We start from the raw sequence: 22013 nt of genomic DNA, 5'->3' as shown, positions 1-22013 counted from the left end.
TGGTTGAATTTATTAATCTTATTTTTTTTAGCTTCTGGGCTACCCCTTTCCAGGCCATTTTTATATACTCCTAATGTATATGAAATTACAGGAAAATCATTCTGGGGCTGGAGAGATGGCTAAACAGTTAAGAGCACTAATTGCTTTTCCAGAGGACCTGAGTTTGCTTCCAGCACCCATGTTGGGTGACTGACAGTTGCCCAGGGATTTGTGTCCTCTCTCTCTCTCTTACACGTGCACACACACACACACACACACACACACACACACACACTTTGTAATAGCAAAAAGCAAAAGAGCTTTTATTGAATGTAGCCATGCTGGGAAGAGGGACAAAGAGAGCCAGCACAGTTCCTAAAGTGCTCCCCAAGGGCCTGCCCTGAGGGTAGGGTTTGAGTAGGAAGCAAGATACACAGCTAAGTAGTCCAGTAAGGTGTGGCCCACCTCATCTCAGCTCTGACCAGGACTAAGTGATCTTCCTAAAAACAAGTTCTCTCCGGGTGTCCCCAGCGCGGCCCTGTGTTCCTCTCACAGCAGGAGAGTCCTGGGGACTCCGTAATTTCTTGGGGTCCATTCTTTCAGCAGTCTGACAGCCAAAGAAGGAGCACGCACATCTTCTTAAGAGCATATCTTGCTAAACAGACTTGTTACACACTTACACATACACATAATTAAAAATTACCAAAAACTAAGTCTTAAAAATATTCTCTTGTGTTTTTTCTCTCCCCCTCCCTTCAGTGGTAGAGATTGAACCCAGGCCTTTGACCATGAAAGGCAAGTATTCTGTTGGGCTTTACCTCCAGGCCAGCCCCTGGCCTCCATGTAAATGTAGTGTCATTATATATATAAAATATGAACGTGTATAATACACGTTAGCACACACACACAACATATAAATGATAAAATTGTACAGATATATACACACATATATGTTGAATTTTAGCATTTCATTTAACTCTTTGATTAATTTAGAATTTTGACTTGAGGACTTGGGTGGATGTCTTTTTTGTTTTGTTTTGTTTTTTGAGGTCAGGTCTCACTATGTAGGTCTGGCTGGGCTGGGACTCACTTGTGGACCAGGCTGGCCTTGAACTCACAGAGATTCACCTGCCTCTGCCTCGTGGGTGCTGGGATCAAAGGTGTGTGTAACCACATCTAACATGTGCATTTTACTCTGTTTTTGTCCAGATTTTTCTACTATATCATAAATTCTGTGTATCATTAATAGCTGTATTAATACACAGGCAGGAGAATGTACTGTACCTTTAGTATCTGAGTTGATACCTTAAATTTAGTGTGCGTGTGTGTGTGTGTGTGTGTGTGTGAGTGTGTGTGTGTGAATCTCTAAGGAAGAGGTTGGTGTATTCAGCATTCCTCAAGGTTGTTCAGTTTGTTGTCTCTCAGAGACTGCATGCCTTGGAACCAGTATTTTGGTTCTGGTCTGGGAAATATTGTTCTCTGTCAGTTAGGGATTTGAGCAATGATTTCATTAAGAACTTGTGATGTTTATTGTCATCTCTTTCCTACTGTATGTGTTATAAATATACTTTCCGTTGTCACTCAGTTCTCATTCCTGGAGGCTGACAGAGTTTAAATGAAAGACTTTCACTAATTGGTTGAATATAGTTGCTGAACTGTTGTCCTTGATCTTTAAGACAGTGGTTCCTTCCCTCCTTTTCTTTCTTTCTTTCTTTCTTTCTTTCTTTCTTTCTTTCTTTCTTTCTTCGATCTCAAGTAGTCAAGACTACTCCTACTTCTACTACTTCTACTGCCTAAGTGCTGGGATTACAGGTGCATACCATCACAGGCGGGCACCATCACACACAGGCATTGTAAAGAGCAGATCTATGATTCTTAAGAGCTGGGATTGCAAATGTACTAATTATTCAAAAGAAAAGAAAACATATCACAAATTCTGATGGAGTGAACCAGTTTCTGACAAAACACAGGAATGGCAAATTTCCAGGGCACATTGTCAGATAGCCCTCTTACGAGGATTTAGTGAGAACAGAAGGGATGCTAGGAGCCACACTGACTCCTCACCATAGACTCCTTTGGAGAGCTGTGTTGCAGAACCATCTCTTGAACAGGGTCACCAGACTGGTGAGTCAGAAAAACAAGTAATGTCTAGATTGCAGCAAGGCCTTTGCAAGTGTGTCTTGTGATACTTTGCAGAGAGGTTGGATAAATATGAGTTTGATTGCAGAGTAATTAAGATGACTTATAGCTGCCTGAGTAAACCAGGTTTTAAAAGGGGTGCAGGAGGGGAGTGGCTGCTTGAGGGGTGCCAGGCCTTCTCTTCAGGTGGTGACAGTACTCTGGGACTATATTATAACAATGCTGCACAGCGTAGTGACTGAACAACAAAAAACCACCAATCTGCTTGCCTTAAAATGGTTAAAAGTGGTGAGCCTGCAAGGCTCACTCAGAAAAAGAGCTGTTGGTTTTGCTCCCTTTGAGATACGGGATCTTGTGTAGCTCACGCTAACCTTAGCTGTGTTAGGCAGCCGAGGGTGGCCTCGGCCTTCTGGTCTTTCTGTCACTACCTCTTCAGTGCTAGAGACCTAACCCCGGCAGGGCTTCAAGCACGTCAGGCCAGCAGCCAAGCAACTGAGCTGTACTCCCAGCCCCTCCCTGCTTTTTGTTTCTTTGTCTTAAGGGGTAGGGTCTCGTGTAGCCCAGGGTGGCCTCCAACTCACTGTACAGCCAGAGATGACCTCGATGACCTCTTGATCTTCCTGCCTCTATCTCCCAAATTCTGGGATTACAGGTATAAGCCATCTGCCATCACTCTCAGCTGGATTTTTAACTCAAAGAAAGCTCTTTAGGGCATCTTCTGTGTCAAACATCAGATCATATGAAGGCATAAATGATGTGTCAATCAAATTTGAATTGCTAGGGAAATGGTTAATAGAACAAATTCTCTTTTTAAAATACATTGACTTATCAACAGTGTAATAATAATGATTTTCTACATTGTAGTGAAAAAGAGGTCTAGGGGCTGGAGAGATGGCTCAGCAGGTGAGAGTGCTGGCTGCTCTTCCAGAGGCCCTGAGTTCATTTCCCAGCACCCACATGGTGGCTTACAACTATCTATAACTGTAGTCCCGTGGAATCCAATGCCTTCTTCTGGTATGCAAATGTACATTCAGGCAAAACACCCATATCTATAACCTACATAAATAAATAAATCTTTGAAAAAGAAAAAGGTTTAAGCACAGACTAGGAGAGAAGTTGAATTAGTGGGAAGAACAAATGAAATCTGAGATATTTGTTCACCACTGAGTCTGACCTGAATTTGACCCCTGGAACCATTGAAAAGATGGAAGGAGAGACCCAGCCCTAACCTCATGTGTATAGTGTGGCCTGGAACACACACATAAAAATGTTGCAGGATATTTGATCCCAATATATTTTGATATATTCACCCTGAGAATATATCAAAACCTGTTAAAACCTGTTTCTTGTTTGGTATGGCTCAGCCGGAACACACACCTTTAATCCAAGAGCTTTCTGTACACAGGATTAAATAAAGTTTAACCGTAGGTCAAAAGAGGAAGCAAGAAACCAGCTGACAGGAAGTAAATGGAAAGGAGGGGCATTGAGAGGAGGGTGTTTAAGACATCTCGGAGAAGGAAAGGGGGCCTTCGGCCTTTTCCTTCTGGGACATGAGTAGAAAGGGCTTTTTCTTTCTGGGACATGAGCTGAGTAGACACCCCCCTCCCCCACCCGGACTTGAGCTGAGTAGAATCAGTTCTTTCCTTCTGGGATGTCAGCTGAGTCAGCTGGGCGCTTTCTCTGCCTCTCTATGCTGGTAGGCTTTTACCCCAGCATCTGGCTCCTTAGTCTTTATTGGTAAAATCGAACAATTGGGATTTTCTTCTTTAAAACAACACACATTCAATAAAAGTACAACACACACGCACATGCACACACGGTGGACAGCACCTGAGGAATGACATCTGAGGCTGACCTCTGGCCTTCACATGCCTATGCAAGCGTGTGCATAAGGCACCCTTTCCAAGAGCACTCACACGTGTCAGAGCCACTGTGGAAAACCAGATTGTAGAGGATTTTCAAGCATAGACTCAGAGTCAATGGAAGCTTCTTACTATGCTGAAACGATTTCTGAATTATTTAAAGATTCCTCCCTCCCTCCCTCCCTTTCCTCCTTCCTGTATCCTATCTGTGGGGTGCTTTGTCTGGGTGCACATGTATACTGGAAGAGGGCATCAGATTCTATTATAGACAGTTGTGAGCCACCATGTGGGTGCTGGGACTTGAACTCAGGACCTGTGGAAGAGCAGCCAGTGCTCTTAACAGCTGAGTCCTCACTCCAGCCCCTGTTTCTGAAGTTATTTAAAGTTAAGTTTTGTTTTCATTCCCATGTTTTTTAGACACTGTCTGGAATGACTTGATAATATTACACTGTCCATTTTTCTCTGATGTGGAAAAGTATGAGAATTTTTTTTATTAATTTAAAACAAGTGAAAAGCATTAAAAAAAAAAAAACCTCTTCCATTGTTCAGGATAGTTTGGTGGTAGTACCAGGGAGAATTTGAAACACTAAGTTAGCCTTGCCATTAGGAGGTTTCCATGTAGAACCTGGAGAGATGGCTCAGCAGTTAGTGCCTGCTGTTTTTCCAGTTCCATTCCTGGCTACCTATGTATGTGAAACTCCAGGCCCGGGGGGTTCTGGGGCCTCTTAGTCTCCTCTGTACCTGCACTAGTGTGTACAGAGCCCCCCAATTAAAAATAGCAAGTCTATTAAAAATGAGGCCTCCATATTAATTGGACAGAGAAGATGTAAGCATTGAAAAGTCACCCAACATGAAAGAGCTGACTGTCACAAGGCAGCATGTGGTGGCTGGTGGGTGATGGAGAAGGTTCCTGCCTAAAACTTGAGATGAGAGGGAGGCCATTTTTTGGCTGGGTTTTGCAAGAAACACTAAAACTGTGAAGGAGCATATGACGTCCGTATACTTGGTGTCCCCTTCCCTTACTTTTGGCACTCGGGAGCGCCTCTGACCATGGTGTGCCTCGTCAGGCAGGCACTCTGGTCGAGGCTCGGTTCAGAGTGTGGGGTGTGGGCGTTGTGGCGGGCTAGTGGTATGGTGTCATGGCTTTCTGTAGTTTTCTGGGTCTTATTTGTTTCTAGTTTCTTATTGTTCCGTTTGAACTGAGTCCAGGGGCAGTATGTTCCTAAAGCAAGAGAGACTGAGAGATCTTCCAAGAGCCAGGGCGCTTTGACTCAGACAAATGGGAGTCTGCTTTCTGTGGGTGATCGCTGCTTTTAGGAGTAGAGATATAGAGGCACTTGGTATAGGAGAGGTTACAAGTTTTGGTGGCGTACTTTCTGATCATGGGGAAGGTGAGGCTTTGTTGGGATTGGTAGGGCTGGTGAAGCTAGCTGATCAGCAAGTTCCGCCAGGCCTTTATTCTTGGCAGGCACCGCCAGCCATCCTTAGCTTCACTACATCGTGGCTTGATGACATTTGTCTTCTCCATAAAACCCTTCCAAATGTGTTCCACCCCAGCAGATCCCATTTCATTTGCTCTGCTCTCTTGGCCTCTCTTCCTGTTGTCCCCTCGTCTTTAGTGTGGTCGTCACAGTGTTATTTTCCTAACAATAGCACGCTCTTTGTGCCTCATGTCTTCCCACCGGGCACAAACCTCAGAACCCACTTACTCTGCGCCCCTTAGTGCTGTGCTGTCCTGCTCTCCCCCTGAGGATTGTCCCTGTTCCACCGGGGACAGGCTCCTCTGTGTGTGGCTGCTGGGCCTTTCTCACGCTGATGCTTTTTGCTGAGCTCAGCGATGACCCTGATTCTGTGTCCAGCGATGCTTTCTAGGGACTTGCCCCACTCTGACGCCAGAGCCTTTCATCTGTTCCCCACGTGAAGCCCTCTTCCTTTTACCTGTTTTTACTTTTTATTTTTCTGGATTTTGAACTGTGTGTGAAAACTGTTTCCTTTGTGAGAACATGAGCTCCAGAGTTCTCTCTCTGCACACGTTAAGGGGGTGCTGAGTTGAGGGCGCCTCTCTGCAGCTTTGCTGGCGCTTTTCACACCCCTCTTTCTAGGATGATATAAACCTCAAGTAGAGCTGTCCTGACTGAGATCCTAGTTAGGCGCTCCTCCGACTTTGTCCTTCCCAAGTCATAGACATGGAAATTAAAGTTGTGATGTATATGACTGTAGTGACCTGCCTTATTCAGGGCTCCTGAGAAGATTGCCGTCTCTCACAGAGAAATAGGAGACCTGTCTTCTACTTCCTGTCTGGGCTGCTCATCCTTTCAAGTGGCCTCTTCTTTTTTGTGAAGAGTTCTTAGGATGAAACCTAGGGCTTCACAAACTACACACCACCTCACCACTGAGCATACACTTGAGAGTGGCTCATAGCCACCAAAAGTAATCTAGAGCTGCTGAGACTTAGCTATTGTCTAGGCTTAATTCCGTTTCTGACTTTTTTTTAATTATTTAAAATTAAAATTTTAAATTATTATTTTTTTATGTTTAAAATTAAACATTCTGAAAGGTGGCTCAGTGGGTAAAGGCTTGCCACTAAGCCTTTCAAGTTCAGTCCCTGCAAGTTGTCCCGTGACCTCTGCATGTTCTGTGGCACACACACAAATAATTAAATGGAAAAAAAAAGATCTGTAGACTCTAATTTAAACGACATAAAGTTCACTTGTAATAGTGAGTGAATTTGCTTCTGCAACCTGTTTCCAAAGTCTGGTTTTTATCATTTCAGTCAGAGGTCCCATTGAGAGATGTGTGACACTTTTTCCAATTCAGCTCTTAAAAATGATTTGCTCAGGGATAGGTCTGTATTAGGTATAAACAAACACAGAAATTAAAGATGTTACTTAAAGAGAAAAAAATTTCTGTTTGTTTGTAACTTATTCCTACTTTTTTTCCCAACTGGTTTAATTTGTATTCAGAAATTTCTTTTAAAACAGATGCTATCAAAATTTCTCATTTTGCTGCTTTAGCCTGCAAATAAGCTTTTGTTTTTTTTTCCTTTACTGCAATATTTTCTTTTATTTCATGCCTTCTCTCATTAGTCCCGCATATCACTCACAATACTCTTTTAAAATCAAAGTCTTTATTTATTTTATTTTATTTATTTATTAATTTTTTGAGACTGGCTCAGGTAGTTTGATCTGTAGATGAGGGTAACCTTGGACTCCTGATCCTTCTGTCTTCACCTCCCTGTTCTGTTCCACACCACACCCGGTTTTAAATCAAAATTTGCCCCTTCATTCCTGTTTCAGATAGTCAGAGGGTTGGTGCGTTCCGGTTCTCTTCCCCCAGCTCGGAGTATTTTCTGCCGCCACACCCTTTGTCCCGGGACTGGGGAAAATGCACTTTCCCTGGGAAGCTGGATGCCTGTCTGCCCTGCTGGGATACACAATGCTTTCTTATGCTTGCTGCTTCTCTCTCGCTGGGCTGCACCTGCCTCGCGCTGTTGACTTTCTTGGGCCATTTGCACGCCTGGGACCTGTGAGGTTGTTTTAATGGAATCCCCAGTGCAGGGCAGGCTGACCGTATTTGGGAGGTTTGAGCAAAGGGCAATCCTGGCTTGGAGTTCCACTGGGCAGGATGGGTGTGGTCGTCGAGTTTCTGCTCCTGGAGGAACTGAATCTCGGTGGTTGGGGCGGTCAGTTCCGGCATTGGTCGGTTCCCCTTCTGTATTGCACAGAGCTGGGAAACCGCTGAAGTCATGTGCTCTGTGGAACTTGTTCAGCTGGTTTCCTCTTCACAGACCCCTAATTCAGATTCCCACCCTGATTCTTTTCTGCATACGCTCCTGGTCCAGGCTTGTTTTAGTGTTGCCACAGTAGTGTTCTGGGATAGTCTTTGTTTCGCTGGTGGCGGAATGGGTAGGGCAGAAAATGGAAAAATATTATCAGCAGGTAGACAGGTAGTATGTAATCACCGAACTCAGCCTCTACAAGATTTTTTTCTGGGGATTGAGCTGTTAAACACACACACACATATACACACACGGAGAGACAGACACACACGTTTACATACACATTCACAGAGAGAGAGAGAGAGAGAGAGAGAGAAAGACAGACAGACATACACACAGATAGCTACCATTACTTATTGCCTTCCAGCTATTGGGGTATATTATGTCCTAATCCTCACACCAGTTTTAGAGGGTGTTACAGGCTCCTAATCCGTGTTAGAGACAGGAACCGGAAATCCAGTGCGGTCTGTTAGATAACATGTCATTCTTGCTCATTCTTATTTCCTTCCCTTTTTTTTCAGGTAAGGAGTCGGGTGTGCTCCTTCCTGCAGCTCGTTGCCACCTCTGCTCTTCCCAGTCTTAGCTTTATTAAATCCTCCAGCTCTCCATCCTTTGTTTTGTTCTTATAGGCGTACCTACATCTTACGCACAAGAATTGAACAGACAAGCCTTTCCTTGGATTTCCCACTGTCGTAGACTAATCCTTATTCCTTAATCTCCCACCCCCCTTTTTGTTAGTTGTTGTAAAGGTAAAAAGATTCTTGTAAGCTTTGGGAGAGCCACTGGCATCCACAGGTCATGATCCATGTAAGCACTGCCAATTAACAGCCTGTTTCCCAGACTCCCCTGGTTTTGGGACTCCCCTCCCCCAGCTACCAAGACCATGGGCCTAAAAGTTAAACTCCTTGACTTTATCTTCTGTTTCTAACATATGTATGTTCCAGCATCCTGTTTCCTCAAGGGCTGCATCCAGAACTCAGGTGCTCCGGCCTAAATTTCACAGACTCATCAGCTGGACAGATCCTAGACAGCAAATAGCACAGCCTGCTCTTGGGACTTGGCCAGCATTCCAGTGTTTGCCCCAGTCCCCCAAATCAGTGCCCCCCAGTGTCAGCTGGAGTAGCCAGAAAAGGTTTTCACCTGCTATCCATTTCTTACCAACCAAAGCTGCTGCAGGGCGTGGCTGCCCTCTACCTAGGGACGGGGCTTCTCTCCCAGAGGCCCTCCACTGTATAATCCAGGCATTTTGGATCTGCCCCTCCTCTCCCCTTCCCTTTTCCCCTCCTTCCCTCTCTCTCTCTCTCTCTCCCCCCCACCTCCCTCTCGCCCCTCTCCCTTTCCCCTACCTTCTCCTTCCCCCGGGCACACTTCCCCCTCCCCCTCCCATTGCTGCTCCTAATAAACCTGCATTTATATATTTCAGCTTCGCTTCACCATTAGCTCATTCCGTTTTATTTAATCAACAAGTCATGTCTTTTATCAACTCATACATAATGATTTGTTAGAACACCAAGTTAGGCGCTTTCCACAATAGTGTCTGCCGGGGTGCCTGGCCATCAGCCTCCATCGAAAAGTAAATCCCTGAAAGCAACCAGATTCTAGGGAAAGGGGCTTCAGGATGGCCAATTGAGCTAACTTTACCCTGTCGTCCCTCTTCCCCATCTCTCCCTTTCATCTCTCTTTCTCTACTCTCCTTTCTCTTCCCTTCTCTCCCTCTCTCCCCTCCCTCTCTCCCAGGGTCTCACTGTGTAGTCCTGGCTGGTCTGGAACTTGCTGTGTAGACCACCCCGCCTGTGGACTCAGAGAGAGATCCTCCTGCTTCTGCCTTGCTAGTGCTGGGAATCAAGACCACTTTCTCTTGTAGTTTAGGACTTTTTTCCTTTCACTCGTCCTGAAGTCTCTGTACTAGGTGGAGGGTGGACCCTTGAGCAGCTCCCTCAGAGGAGTCAGACTTGCTGTTGCTTGCAGCAAAGCCCTGCCATTTAGATTGGGAGGGAGTCCTTTTCCTGGACCTGGGCCTTTATAAGTCTTTGTCATATCTGAGGATTCAGCCTCTGGTGTGCTGGTCTGACCTGTTTTGTTTGTTTGTTTGTGTAAGTGAAACCTGCCTCCTGGCTGTGGCTGGAAAACTGCTCTGTGTTTCAGCTTGTTGCCTTTGCCACTGCCACTCCTAGTACTTTTCTGTTTATTTTGTTTTGTTTGTTTGTTTGGTTACTGACTGCAGAGCATCCCACTGAGGACTTTGTTTTTGTCACATCCTTTTTCTTTGCTGTATTTTTTTGTTTGTTTGTTTCAGCATTTGAAGGCATTCAGATTCCTGGAGTGTTTTGTGACTGCGGGGACTCTTTACCCGAGGGAGGCTTTGTCTTAGGCGCTCTCTCCCTTTGTATAAGTCTCTCTGGAGAGCCCTCCCTCCCTAGGCTTGCAGACTCTTTTCAGGCTTGTCTTTCCAGGTGTCACTCTCTGGATGACCCTTTGACATTTTGGGTCCCACAAGTACTTCCGTCTTGTCTCCCCCAGTCTCAGTCGATGGCTTCATCTCCTATTTAGTCATCCGTGCCACAAGGCACCAAGTCACTTTTTAAAAATAAAACCTTCTCTCTTTCCTTTTATAGAAGTTTCTGTAAGTTGCTATAGATGGCTTATGGCACCAGATTTTTTTTTTCTTTTTTTCTGAAACTGTGTGATTGTATGGGATTTTTCCCACAAAGTGAATAATAAGTTATTATTTTTACTGTTTGGCAGTCTGGCAGATGGGGATACTGTTACTTTAATTTGCATTTCGTGAATGACTGGGAAGACTGAAGGTTTTTATGTGAGCACTGGCTATTTCTATTTTTCCTTTTATGAATTGCCTGCTTATGTTCCTAGGGAAATATTTGTCATTTAATTTTATTTAATTTTATTTACTTTTTCAGAGCAAGGACCAAACCCAGGGCTTTGCATTTGTTAGGCAAACACTTTACCACTGAGCTAAATCTCCAACCCCTTGTTGTTTTATTTGAAGTGTTTAAAATATATATGTATAACTTCAGAAAACTCAGCAATTATTATATCTTGCGATTTTACCCCTTCGGTTTATTTTTGTTGTTGGATTTTATGTATTTGTTTGTTTGTTTATCTGTTACTTAGTTGAAGACCAGGTCTTGGCTCTGTAGCTATGGCTGGCCTGGAATTTACCATGTGGATCCGACTGGCCTTGAACCTAGAGGAAAAAAGCATGGACCACCATTTCTGGCCTAGCTGGTATCTCCTACCGTAGCTTCCTGAGTGCAGGATTATAAAAATGTGTCATGCCACTTTGCTTTGTTTATTTATTTTTATTTATTCAGTTTTTGTTGTTATTGTTGTTTCTTTTGTTGTTGTTGTTTTTGAGGCTGGCTTCAGCTTGCTCTGTATACCTGGAATCTATAGGCCAACATCCTTGCACATGGCTAAATATTTAAAATAGTCTTTTTTTTACATTTGTTTTGTGTGCTGTGGGTGGGTGGGTATGCACATCTGTTCATGTGGAGGTTGGAGACAGCCGGGGAAGTTGTTGCTTCACTTCTTCTACCACGTGGGTTTGGGAGATGGAACTCTCGTCAGCATGCTTGGGGTCAAGCACCTTTACCACCTCCAAGCCCTCTCACCTCCTCATCGCTTTTCTCTCTGGTTTCTGCCTGTGTAGTCTTGTTTTTAAGCTCTTTTTCTCTTAAGATTGTGTAACCTCATATAGGCATACCTGTGCATGCACACATATCTCTAAATCAACTTTAGTGCTCATATTAATTGCAAAATGTGTGGTGAGAAGCTAGCTCTATACATTGAACATAGTGACATTCATTTATAATCCTGAATTTAGAAGGCAGAGGCTGGAGGACTGGGAGTTTGAAACTAGACTGAACTACTGTCTCAATATGCACTCACATAAAGAATTTCTTAAACACTATTATGTAATTAGACAAGCCCTCAGTTTTCTTAATAATTATGTCAGCAGCAGTCCCCGAGGTTTAATCCTGTTGAGGCCCTTTGCTGAGGGCTTGGTACTCACAGCACAGGCTGTTACTGAGGTCGTGAACTGTGCTGCTGCTGGCCCGAAGAAGCCCAGCTCTGGAGCTTGCGTTTGTGTTGGCTCGTGAGTGTTCCCCAGGGTGTGCCTGTTACCATCTTTGAAGGAAGGAGTACATTGTGGTTGAGTGTGTGGACTTGGGCCTGTAGAGATCCTCAGCAGTTCGGAGCACGCTGCTCTTCCAGAGGACCTTGGTTTGAATCCCAGCATCCATGGTGGCTCGCTGCTGGAGTGACTCTAGTCCCAGAGGAACTGACACCCTCCCCTGGCCTTCACAGGCACTGCAGACGCACGGTGCAGAAACATAGGTGCCAAGCTCCCAGGCAGACTAGAAAAAGGCAGGTTAAGAACGGTGTGAGCCTTGGATCATGCCAGCCTAGGTCAAGCATACTCTGACGAGTGTGTGATCCTGGTTTACTTTCCATCTGATCTGTGACTGATGAGGTTGAGTCAGAGATCACGTGAGATAATGCACACATTTAGTTCCATAGCTGCCATACGGTGTTAGGGACTTTAAAAGTTTTGTTTACATTGACAACCAGCCTTTCGATCTAATATTCTGTGAATTCCAGATCTGAGAGAATTTTGTTTCTCTTTAAGGTTACATGCAAGTAGATCTGAGATAAACCTGACGAGGAGAAATGTTGAATGTCTATACCCTTTGTGAGAGGAGGAAGTCCATTTTCTATGGGAAGCAATTTTGTCACCACGCTGTATCTGGCTGAATCCTGATCACATGCAGCATGTCCATAGGTCATTGCTTGTTAAGATATTCTCTGAACTTAAAATCACAGAAACACCTTTCTGCTTTGTTCTGTGGTTTGTTTTTTGTTTTTGTTTTTGTTTTAAGACAAGGTTTTAATTGTAGCCCTGGCTGGCTTAGACCTCACTATGTAGACTAGGCTGCCTCGAACTCAGAGTTCCGTTCTGAGTACTGGGATTACAGTGCCACCATGCCTAGAAGACTGTTTTAGCTCAGAGTTTGAGGGTGTCTTGGTGAGTCACATGGCAGTGTCAGTGGGCGGAGTGACACCTGCTGGTGCCCGGCTGGCCTGGCTGGTGCCGCGGTCAGCCTGGGATGAAGCCTGTAAGTGGAGCTGCTCACAGCAGGGTGGGCTTCTCATCCCAGTTCACCCATCGAAGAGCCCCTCACAGACGCGCTCAGAGATTCGTCTCCCTGTGACTAGATCTGGGGAGATGACCGTGCTCGGTTGGAGAATGGTCAGAGACAAGTGAGGAAGTCGCTGAGGGGCCTAAGGAGCAGGCCCCACACTCCCGTTAGCGCCAGGTGGCATTTCGAGTGCATTCTCTGTGCCAGCTGGCATTCTCAGCACCTACACCTACCGTCTCACCACCCAGCACATTCTGGGAGTACGTGCCATCATTATCCTTTTACGAGAATACTCGAAGGAACTGGAGTCATTGTGCTTAACGGAAGGAGCAAGTGGCGAATGTGTGACTCAGAGCAGGAAAGGCACAGATGTCTTTTAATCAGCAGCCAAGTGCTATGCCAGCAAGACCCTACTCGTTAGCTTACTGAATTCTTATCAGCAAACCAATTTAGAAGGTTTTGCTGCTATCCCCTGTTAGCAAATGAAGAAGTTTCAGGGTGTCGAGGCACAGGTCTCTACAAACCACCACTTACTTGATCCTAGCACTGAGGCAGCTGGGACAGAACCATTAAGGAGGACCACAAGTTCGAGGCCCACCTTGGCCACACAGTGAGACTCTCACAAATTGAAAACCAAGACAAGGGGCACTCGGTAGCTGGCTGTCTTATTATATGCAGGTCTTTCTAAGTTCAGGGCCGGCGCTGGTCACATGATTTCCTCATTCTTATGTCATTTTGCAACAGAAGGCAGCCTGAGTGGCCTGCAGAAACCTGGTGCTGGTGGCACAACGGCTTCTGGCTAGCTGGGTGTGGTGGCGCACGCACTTTGGGAGGCAAGGGCAGTGGGACCTCTGTGAGTTCTAGACCAGCCTGGTCTACACAGTGAGTCCAGGGCCACCAGGGCTAAGATACACAGAGAAATCCTGTTTAAAAAAAAAAAAAGCTTTCTGGCTACAAGTGGCCAGAAAGGAAATGTTTTCCCTCTAATGTTTTTGATTTCTGTAAGTGGCAGTGGCCCAGGCTCCTGCTTACTGCTTTGGCTGAGATGTTTTGGGAACATTATTTGAGGCATCATTGGGCTAGGGAAGAAAATTTTGGTTGATGAGTAACCTTTTGTACAAGGTTTTTGTTTTGTTTTGTTTTTTTTCAACCATTTATTTATTTCTTATTTATTTTGCAGTGCTGGGGATTGGAGCGAGGGCCACAAGCATGCTATTCAAACACTCAACTGCTGGGCCATATTCCTTGCCACAGACATTAACTTTTTAAATACATTTATAAAGATAAATTAAAATGCTTAAGTTAAGAATAATAACGCATTTGTTTGGGGGAGGGGTGCATGTGCTGCAAGTGTGTATGTGACGGTCAGAGGGTGCTTTTGAGAATGGTTTTCGCACCACATGGATCCTGGAGATCAAACTCAGATTCTCGGATTTGGAGCAAAGTGCCTCTACCTACTCTGCCATCTTGCTAACACTGAACACTGTTCCATATAAGAGAGTTTTTGTGTCTGGTTAAGAATCATTGGTGGCTTTCTTTTCTTTCTTCCTTTTTCTCAAGTCAAGGTGTCTTTTGTAACCTTGGCTGTCCTGCACTGGCTTTGTAGACCAGGCCGGCCTTGAACTCATGGAGATCTGCCTGCCTCTGCCTCCCTGACTGCTGGGATCACAGGCGTGCGCCATCACCCCAGGCTCTGATAGCTTTGCTATTGAGCTGTCTAAGACAGGCCATGAAGGCTTCCCAGGCTTTTCTCCCTACCAGCATGGGATTTCTGAACCTTTGCCCCTGTTTAGGCATCCTGTGATGCCCAGTTCTGGTTAAACAACCCCGTGGTGCTCAGTTCTGTTGGAGTCTTGGGTTAGTGTGGCCACAGCAGCAATGGTGCTGTGAGAAGGGTTCCAGATCAAGAGTTTGCCACTTAGTAGCAGAGACCTTGGATAAGTCGTTTGTAATTGACAAATGAGTGATTTCTGCAAATGATATACAACCTTGGAGTAGCCTCTTGGGCAGTGAAGGACACTTGTAAATGGTTATGTATGTGAGGTCTGGAGCAGTGGCTCAGTGGGCAAGAACACTTGTTAGTCTTACATAGGACCGTGGTTCCGTTCCCAGCACCTCCGTGGCCTCTAGCAACCCCAATTCCAGGGGATCTAGCCCATGCTTCTTCTGATTTCCGGGTACCGGGCACACACACTGCCCGTATGTACATTCAGGCAAAAGACAATTTAAAAACCATTTCCCATATCAATGCTTAAAACAACTTTTTAAATGTCTGTGTAATGTACATATATCTCTGTTTCGTTTTTGATTTGGCTGGGCATTAAACCCTGGGCTTTGGCACTTTCTGAGTATGTATCTTTCTATGCATCTTAGTATCTTTCTAAGGGTCTCTCTTCAGAATGAATTCTAACACTGCACAGAGATATTCTTGCAGTATTGTTTAATGGTTGGAAACATTTATAAATGACATAAATGCCAATAAAGGTGACCAATCCCTTGGTAGAAGCTTTATATAACTTAAAAGTCTTCAGAAACTACATAACAAACGTGAAAAATAGCCATACAGTTGTGAAAAATGTTGAGTGATGTGGGGAATGCTGAGGTGAGCCTTTTGGAGGCCCCTAGGGAATGGCGAGTGAAGCGTCAGTATCTCCTCTGACTCCTCAAAAGGTCCGGCTCCGCTGCACATGGTGTTGATGTGCTAGGGCCTCCGAGCGCACTAGTGAAGTCTCGAAGTGGATCCGAGGCAAGGGCGGTGACTGCTTCCCTCTTCTTTAAGGAAGCATCCTACAGTGACCTTGTCCCCCTACGTCTCCCATATTTCCTTACAATCACACCAACCTGATTGATTGTTACTGGTGCTGGGGGCTAGCACGGGATGGTCCGATTGGCCTTTTAGTCGTTTAAAGGCTGTTATACTGGACAATAAAGGCAGATCTGCACCTTTGCCTGATCTCCAGAGTCTAATTTCTGGGATTGTGCATGGCTTCATCGCCACTCACACCCCTTCCCCCAGTTCCTGATCCTTACAGAACGATTTTGGTTAATGTTTATTCTAGACTAACAACCAAACAAGCCAAAGGATGAAACCATAGAGTTCTGGGCTAGAGGCACACTCGCTGCTCGCAGACTTTCGGACTCTGATGTAATGGTAGAAGAGAGTCCATGTGAGCTGTAGAGGCCTGAAAAGGCAGCTTGTTTTTAGAGTTAGAGTCAAGAGCTGACGCAGAAGTTACAGGAGCACAGCAAGGCACGGCGCTGCACACCTGCGGCCCCGGTGCTTTGCCAGCAGAGGCAGAAAGATCCTGGCTTTGAGGCCAGTGTGGAGCCTGGGCTTTGTAGAGATTCTGTTGGTTGGTCAGCATGGAGGCACTGTACTGACAATTACCAATGAAAATTGGAGTAATGCAGTGTGCTGGCTGGTTTTATGTCAACTCGACCCAAGTTACGATTATTTTGGAAGAGAGAAACTAGCAAACGCCCCCACCCAGTTAGCCGATGGACAAGCCAATGGTGTGGTTTTCTTTCTTTTTTTTTTTTGACTGATGATTGCTGTGAGGGCCCCAGCTCACTCTGGGGTGGTGCCCTCACTGTTGGGCTGATGGACCTAGGTGCTATAAGAAAACAGGCTGAACAAGCCATGAGGAACAGGCCAGTAAGCAGCACCCCTAGATGGCCTCTGCCCCAGTTCCTACTTCCAGGTTCCTGTTCTGAGTTCTTGCCCTGACTTCTCTCACTGATGGTGAAATAAACACTTTCCTCCCCAAATGGCTCTCGGTTATGCTTTATCACAGCAATAGAAAGTAAACTAGGACACACAGACTCTTCTTTCCCCAAACCCGGTTTATTCTGTTGTCAGGAACAGAACGTTGGGGAACTGCTGACTCAAGGTGAGTGTGTGCGCAGTGGCTGGAGCCAGTGCCTGCGATTTCCTCTCTCTAGTCTGGCTTCTGCCTCTGGTGCTCTGGTCGCCAAATCACAAGCTCTGGTTTGTTGTGCTATGTCTAGTATCCTTCCCTACTTCAGGAAACTTAACAGGTTAGACATTAATCAGGGCTGTTTGATAGCTGTTGGACCTCAGAGGGCAAAGACAAAAAAATTGTAGCTCACCTAAGTCAGTCCTGTCTTTTATTTTCAGTTTAATTTAGTAACTTCAGAGAGAAGGACGATCTAACCGCCTAAGGGAACTGTCTCTGGCCCGGGCAAATGAGTCCACAGTCCTCCCTATGGACTGACATCATATCGTGCAAAGAATAAATAATTTTTCTTTTGTCTATTGTGTGCCATTTCTGGCTTTGGCTGTTGTTCTGAGGCTTGTTCCTGTTAATGAGAACCCGAGTTAGAAGGTCCCCTGAGAGCTGGGGTTGCCAGCAGCTGTTTGTCAGAATGGTCGTTCAACCTCTCCCCTGTGGTTTCTGAGACAGGATCTCGATACCTAGCCTTGGCTGTCCTGGAACTCAGTGTGCAGACCAGGCTGACTTTGAGCTCACAGAGATCCACCTGCCTCTGCTTTCCAAGTTTGGGATCAGAGACGTGTGCCAACACTCCTGACCATCTATTCCCTTTATAGCAGTAAGATAATAGAAAAAAATAATGTGACATATATCCTTTGGCTACAGCTCTTTCCATCCTGGAAGCTGCCATTCTCTTCCAGACTGTTGTCCTGATTTTTAAGGCTCCAGCAAACGTATAGTTTGATTTCTGTAGCCCTGGCAAATTTAGTTGCCATGGCAACTCTTCTGGGCAACTTGCCTCTTTTCTTTATTATGATACTTGAAAGGAGAGTCAGAAGAAAAGCTTGTTGTCATTGTGTTCAGGAGACAATCAGAAGGTTTTTCGGTCTATCTCTATGTCTGTGGAGCCTTTACTTAATTGCCAGCTGCGTGAGACAGTGCAGGATGCACTGAAAGAATAGATTTGAAAATAAAACTCTTACTGCTCTATAGTATTTAAAGGAAGAAAGGAAAATTGTATTGATGTTATGTGTATGGGTATTTGCCTACATGTATGTATGTGCCTGGTGTCCATGGAGGTCAGAAAGAGGTTTTAGATCCCCTGAGCTGCCACATGGGTATTACGAGTAGAGCCCAGGTCCTCCGGAAGAGCAGCCATTGCTCTTAACCGCTGAGCCGTCTCTCCAGCCTGTCTTTTTAGTTCTGAGGAGGTACTGGGTACTGATCTTAGGGCCCAGACCCTGCTAGGGAAGTGCTGTGCCTCCAGACTACTTCTCTGTCCCTCTTTGGCTCGTAATGTAAACTTTGGGTACAGTCACAATGGGTTCCTAAAGTCTGGAGTACTCTGGAGGCGGAGGCAGGAGGATTGCTAGAGTTCAAGAATTGAAGATAGCAGAACCCTGGATTTGAACAAAAAACCCCAACCTAAACAACAAAATAAAAATTCTTGTATTGATACATTTTATACATGTTTTATAAAAGAGACTCTGGCAAAAAGTAGTTAAAAGATGGCTCAGTGGATGAAAGTGTTTGTTACTGAGTGTGCTGACCTGAGGGGGGTGGGCACACTGTGGAACGAGAGGACAGGCTCCAGCAAGTTATTTTATGACGTTCACACTTGAGCCGCGCATGGCGTGTGCTGTTTCCCGCGCACACTCACGTACTTCCTTATATGTGTGTTGATCTTAAATGTTAAAAAATTAAAGACTGGTTAGAATCATTACTGTAAGCTTTAGTTATCTGCATTTCTATTAGGAAACAGAAGCGTCTGAACGCTCTTTGTCTTCCACTCCCTGAGCTCTTGAGACCAGCATTTGGTAGAAAAGTAGTTTCTGATTCCTTTTATATGTAGCCATCTCTTTTCCTGTCTCCAAGAAGCTGATTAAGAATTCATTATGCTACCAAAATAAATTAATTAATTAAATAAGAGGGAAAAGGGGGAGGGGCGGGGAGGGAGGAGAAAGCTTGTTATTTACCTTTTCCTTAAGAGTTTCCTCCCTTCAGGATTTTAGCTGATTGACTGTTAAAAGCAACCCTAGTGCCTGAGCTTAGGTCACCGTCCTGAAAAGACCACCAGTGACAAACATGGGCAGTTCAGGCCGTGGCTACAGTTGCAAGTACTTCTCTTGGCCTTGCTAAGGGGTAACAAGGACGGACAGGCTTAGAATGAGGCTTGTGGAGCAGCCTCACCCTGGCGGAGAAGGTGGCATTTGGCCTCCGCTTAAGGTCCCAGCTCCCAGCTCTGAGCTGGGAAGCGAGGCCAAGCGGAAGGTGTCCAAGAGTGTTGTTCCATTTGGTTTAGGAAAATTGACGTGACCCTCTGTAAGGCATTTCTGACCCTCGTTTCCTCTCGTGCAGGTGGATGGAAGCGTGCCTAGGGGAGGACCTGCCCCCCACCACGGAGCTAGAGGAGGGGCTTAGGAACGGAGTCTACCTTGCCAAGCTAGGGAACTTCTTCTCTCCCAAGGTGGTGTCCCTGAAAAAAATCTATGACCGAGAGCAGACCAGATACAAGGTGAGTTCTGTGCTCGGTGCTTAGATTACTTCTCTGAGCTTGAGAGGGTCAGCACACTAGTTCCGTGCACCATCTGCTGAGAGACGCATCAAGGTGTGTGTGTGTTCGAAACGGAGAACCAGCCTTAAGAAGTTTGGGGCAACGGGGAGTAACTACAGCGGGAAAGGGTGTCCGCTGTGCATTTCCGGTACCGTGCTCCGGCAGGGCTATTTATCCACAGTTTCTCTGCCCTGTATGATTTATTTGTTCATTCTTAGAAAGTAGAGGAAGTAACTGAGGCAATTAGCATTGTCACACTGGAACAAGGCACTGAAGTGTAGCTATAGCGACTTTGGGAAAATTCCTCCTGCAATACTGGAGGAGTTCAAGATAAAATGAGAAATAGCCTTAACTTCAGAAAGCTTAGGTGAGTGAGTGGACTCAGTCCCATGGCCCAGGCCCTGAGAAGGATAGTTGGAATGTTGAGAAGGACCCGATTTCCCATCTCCAGAGCTCCTAACAGGAGCTTACCCCTGCAGTACTGTCTGAAAGGCAGTGGAGGGATGCATAGCTAGAGTATCAGGGGTTGACTTTCAGGACCGAGCCAAAAGCGGGGTGAGCTAGAGCTGCAGACTGTGAAGGTCGTTTTTATGTTTAAATTCAGGCCGAGAAGGTACAGGTCCTCAGCCAAGATCACTATATGAATTAATCGCCTGAAATGAGAAGAATCACAGTTTCCTGGGTACAGTCTGTCATTTTGCTCCAGTCTTTCTTGGCTGTGGTGACCATCCTAGCAGGGAGCAAAGCTCACAAGAACTCATGTCATGCTGGCTGAGAAGTGGGGGAAGCAGGGAGGCAGGAGACTGAAAGAGGATAGGCAGGGGGAAAAAAGGAAGAAGAGAAGACAGACTTTTCAGAGCTATGTCCCCAGTGACCCACTCCCACAACTAGATAACTTCAATTTTTTTTTTTTTGAGACAGGGTCAGCCAAGGCTATACAGAGAAACCCTGTCTCAACAAACAAACAAACAAACAAACAAACAAACAAAAGCCCTATTTGTATATCCCTTGTAGCTGGGCATGGTGGCATACACCTTTGATCTCAGCATTTGGGAAGCAGAGGCAGGTAGATCTCTGAGTTTGAGGCCAGCCTGGTCTACAAGGAGAGTTCCAGGACAACCCGGGCTACAAAGAAAAACTCTGTCTCAAAAAAAACAAAACAAACAAGGAAAAAAAGTGTATATCCCTTTGTCCCTTTGTGCCCCAAATTAATAGACATAGGGTTTGGGGCTATAGCTCAGGGTGTAGAGCTCTTGACTAGCATCCATGAGGGTTTGATACTCAGCACTGTTTAAAAATAATCAGGTGCACATTTGCTGGGAACTCTTTCTTTCTTTCTTTCTTTCTTTCTTTCTTTCTTTCTTTCTTTCTTTCTTTCTTTTCTTTCTCTCTCTCTCCTTCCTTCCTTCCTTCCTTCCTTCCTTCCTTCCTTCCTTCCTTCCTTCCTTCCTTCCTTCCTTCCTCCCTCCCTCCCTCCCTCTCTCTCTCCCCCTCTCTCTCTCCCCGTCTCTCTCTCTCTCTTCTGAAACAGAATTTCCCTGTGTAGCCTTGGCTGCCCTGGACTCCCTTTGTAGACCAGGCTGGCTTTGAACTCCAAGTGCTGCCCCTGCCTCTGCCTCTCTTGAGTCTGGGATTAAAGGCGTGCGCCACCCTCCTGGCTGCAGGTGGTTATTTCTAAGTGTTTTATTGATATGTTGAATAATAGTTCTCATTTTTGGCTGTCTGCTCAACAGCACACCAACTTACGTGGTTCATATGGGCACCATCTCACACAGCCTCACAGCGGGTGCACAAGGTAGCGGTAATAGCTGAAGTGCCTCAGACCGCAAGGGGGGAATGGCTTGTCAGCTGCGACCAGTAGATGTCCGAGCCTGGGAACTGAGTCTCCGCTAACGTGATTCCAGAGACCACGATGGTCAGGGAGGCTCCAGGCAGGTTCTGAGTGAGAGAGGGGAGGCTGTAGCTTCTTGGTGCTGAGCTGGCAGTATATGACCATTCTGGGGGCGGTGTTGTAGGTCTCGCACGAAGAGAGTCACAGGGAGAGCTTTATGTGGTATTTGCCAACAGCACCTGATGTTCTTGTGTTTTTAGGCTACTGGACTACACTTCAGACACACGGATAATGTGATTCAATGGCTGAATGCCATGGATGAGATTGGACTGCCCAAGGTAACTTAACCTGCGATTCAAGTTACTGGTGATTTTGACATGATAATTATTCTCCAAACCAACCATTCATCTCTCCATCCTTCCTTCCATTCATCCTTCTTTTTTTGCTTCTCTTCCTTTCTCCCTTTACTCCTCTCTTGTTTTTTTGAGATAGTGGCTCAAGCTCAAGCTATAGCCTTTGAACTCCCAATCTTCCTGCCTCAGCTTCCGGTGTGCTGAGTTTATAGGCCATAACAACATGTTGGCCAAGTTTTTCCTTCTCCTTAATGATAAAGGGTCTTTTCAGCTTGATTCAGGAAATGAATTTTATTCATTTTTATTTTTTAAAGATTTATTTTTTATTTATACAGTGTTCTGCCTGCATGTGTGCCTACACGCCAGAAGAGGGCACCAGATCTTATTATAGATGGTCATGAA

General features: G+C 45.5%; 1 protein-coding gene across 1 annotated transcript in view; it reads left to right on the top strand.

The window, feature by feature from the left end:
- Window positions 1–22013, top strand: part of Iqgap1 (IQ motif containing GTPase activating protein 1) — a 94387-nt gene that overhangs the window by 13728 nt on the left and 58646 nt on the right. The window contains exons 3-4 of the mRNA XM_021663848.2: window positions 19232–19388; window positions 21519–21596. Coding sequence (XP_021519523.1) covers window positions 19232–19388; window positions 21519–21596 — 235 coding nt within the window. The remainder of the gene's footprint in view (window positions 1–19231; window positions 19389–21518; window positions 21597–22013) is intronic.

Source organism: Meriones unguiculatus, chromosome 14, assembly GCF_030254825.1.
Source record: "Meriones unguiculatus strain TT.TT164.6M chromosome 14, Bangor_MerUng_6.1, whole genome shotgun sequence".
Lineage (NCBI taxonomy): Eukaryota > Metazoa > Chordata > Mammalia > Rodentia > Muridae > Meriones > Meriones unguiculatus.
Note: the sequence above shows the minus strand (reverse complement) of the source record. Positions and strands in the feature narration are given on the sequence as shown.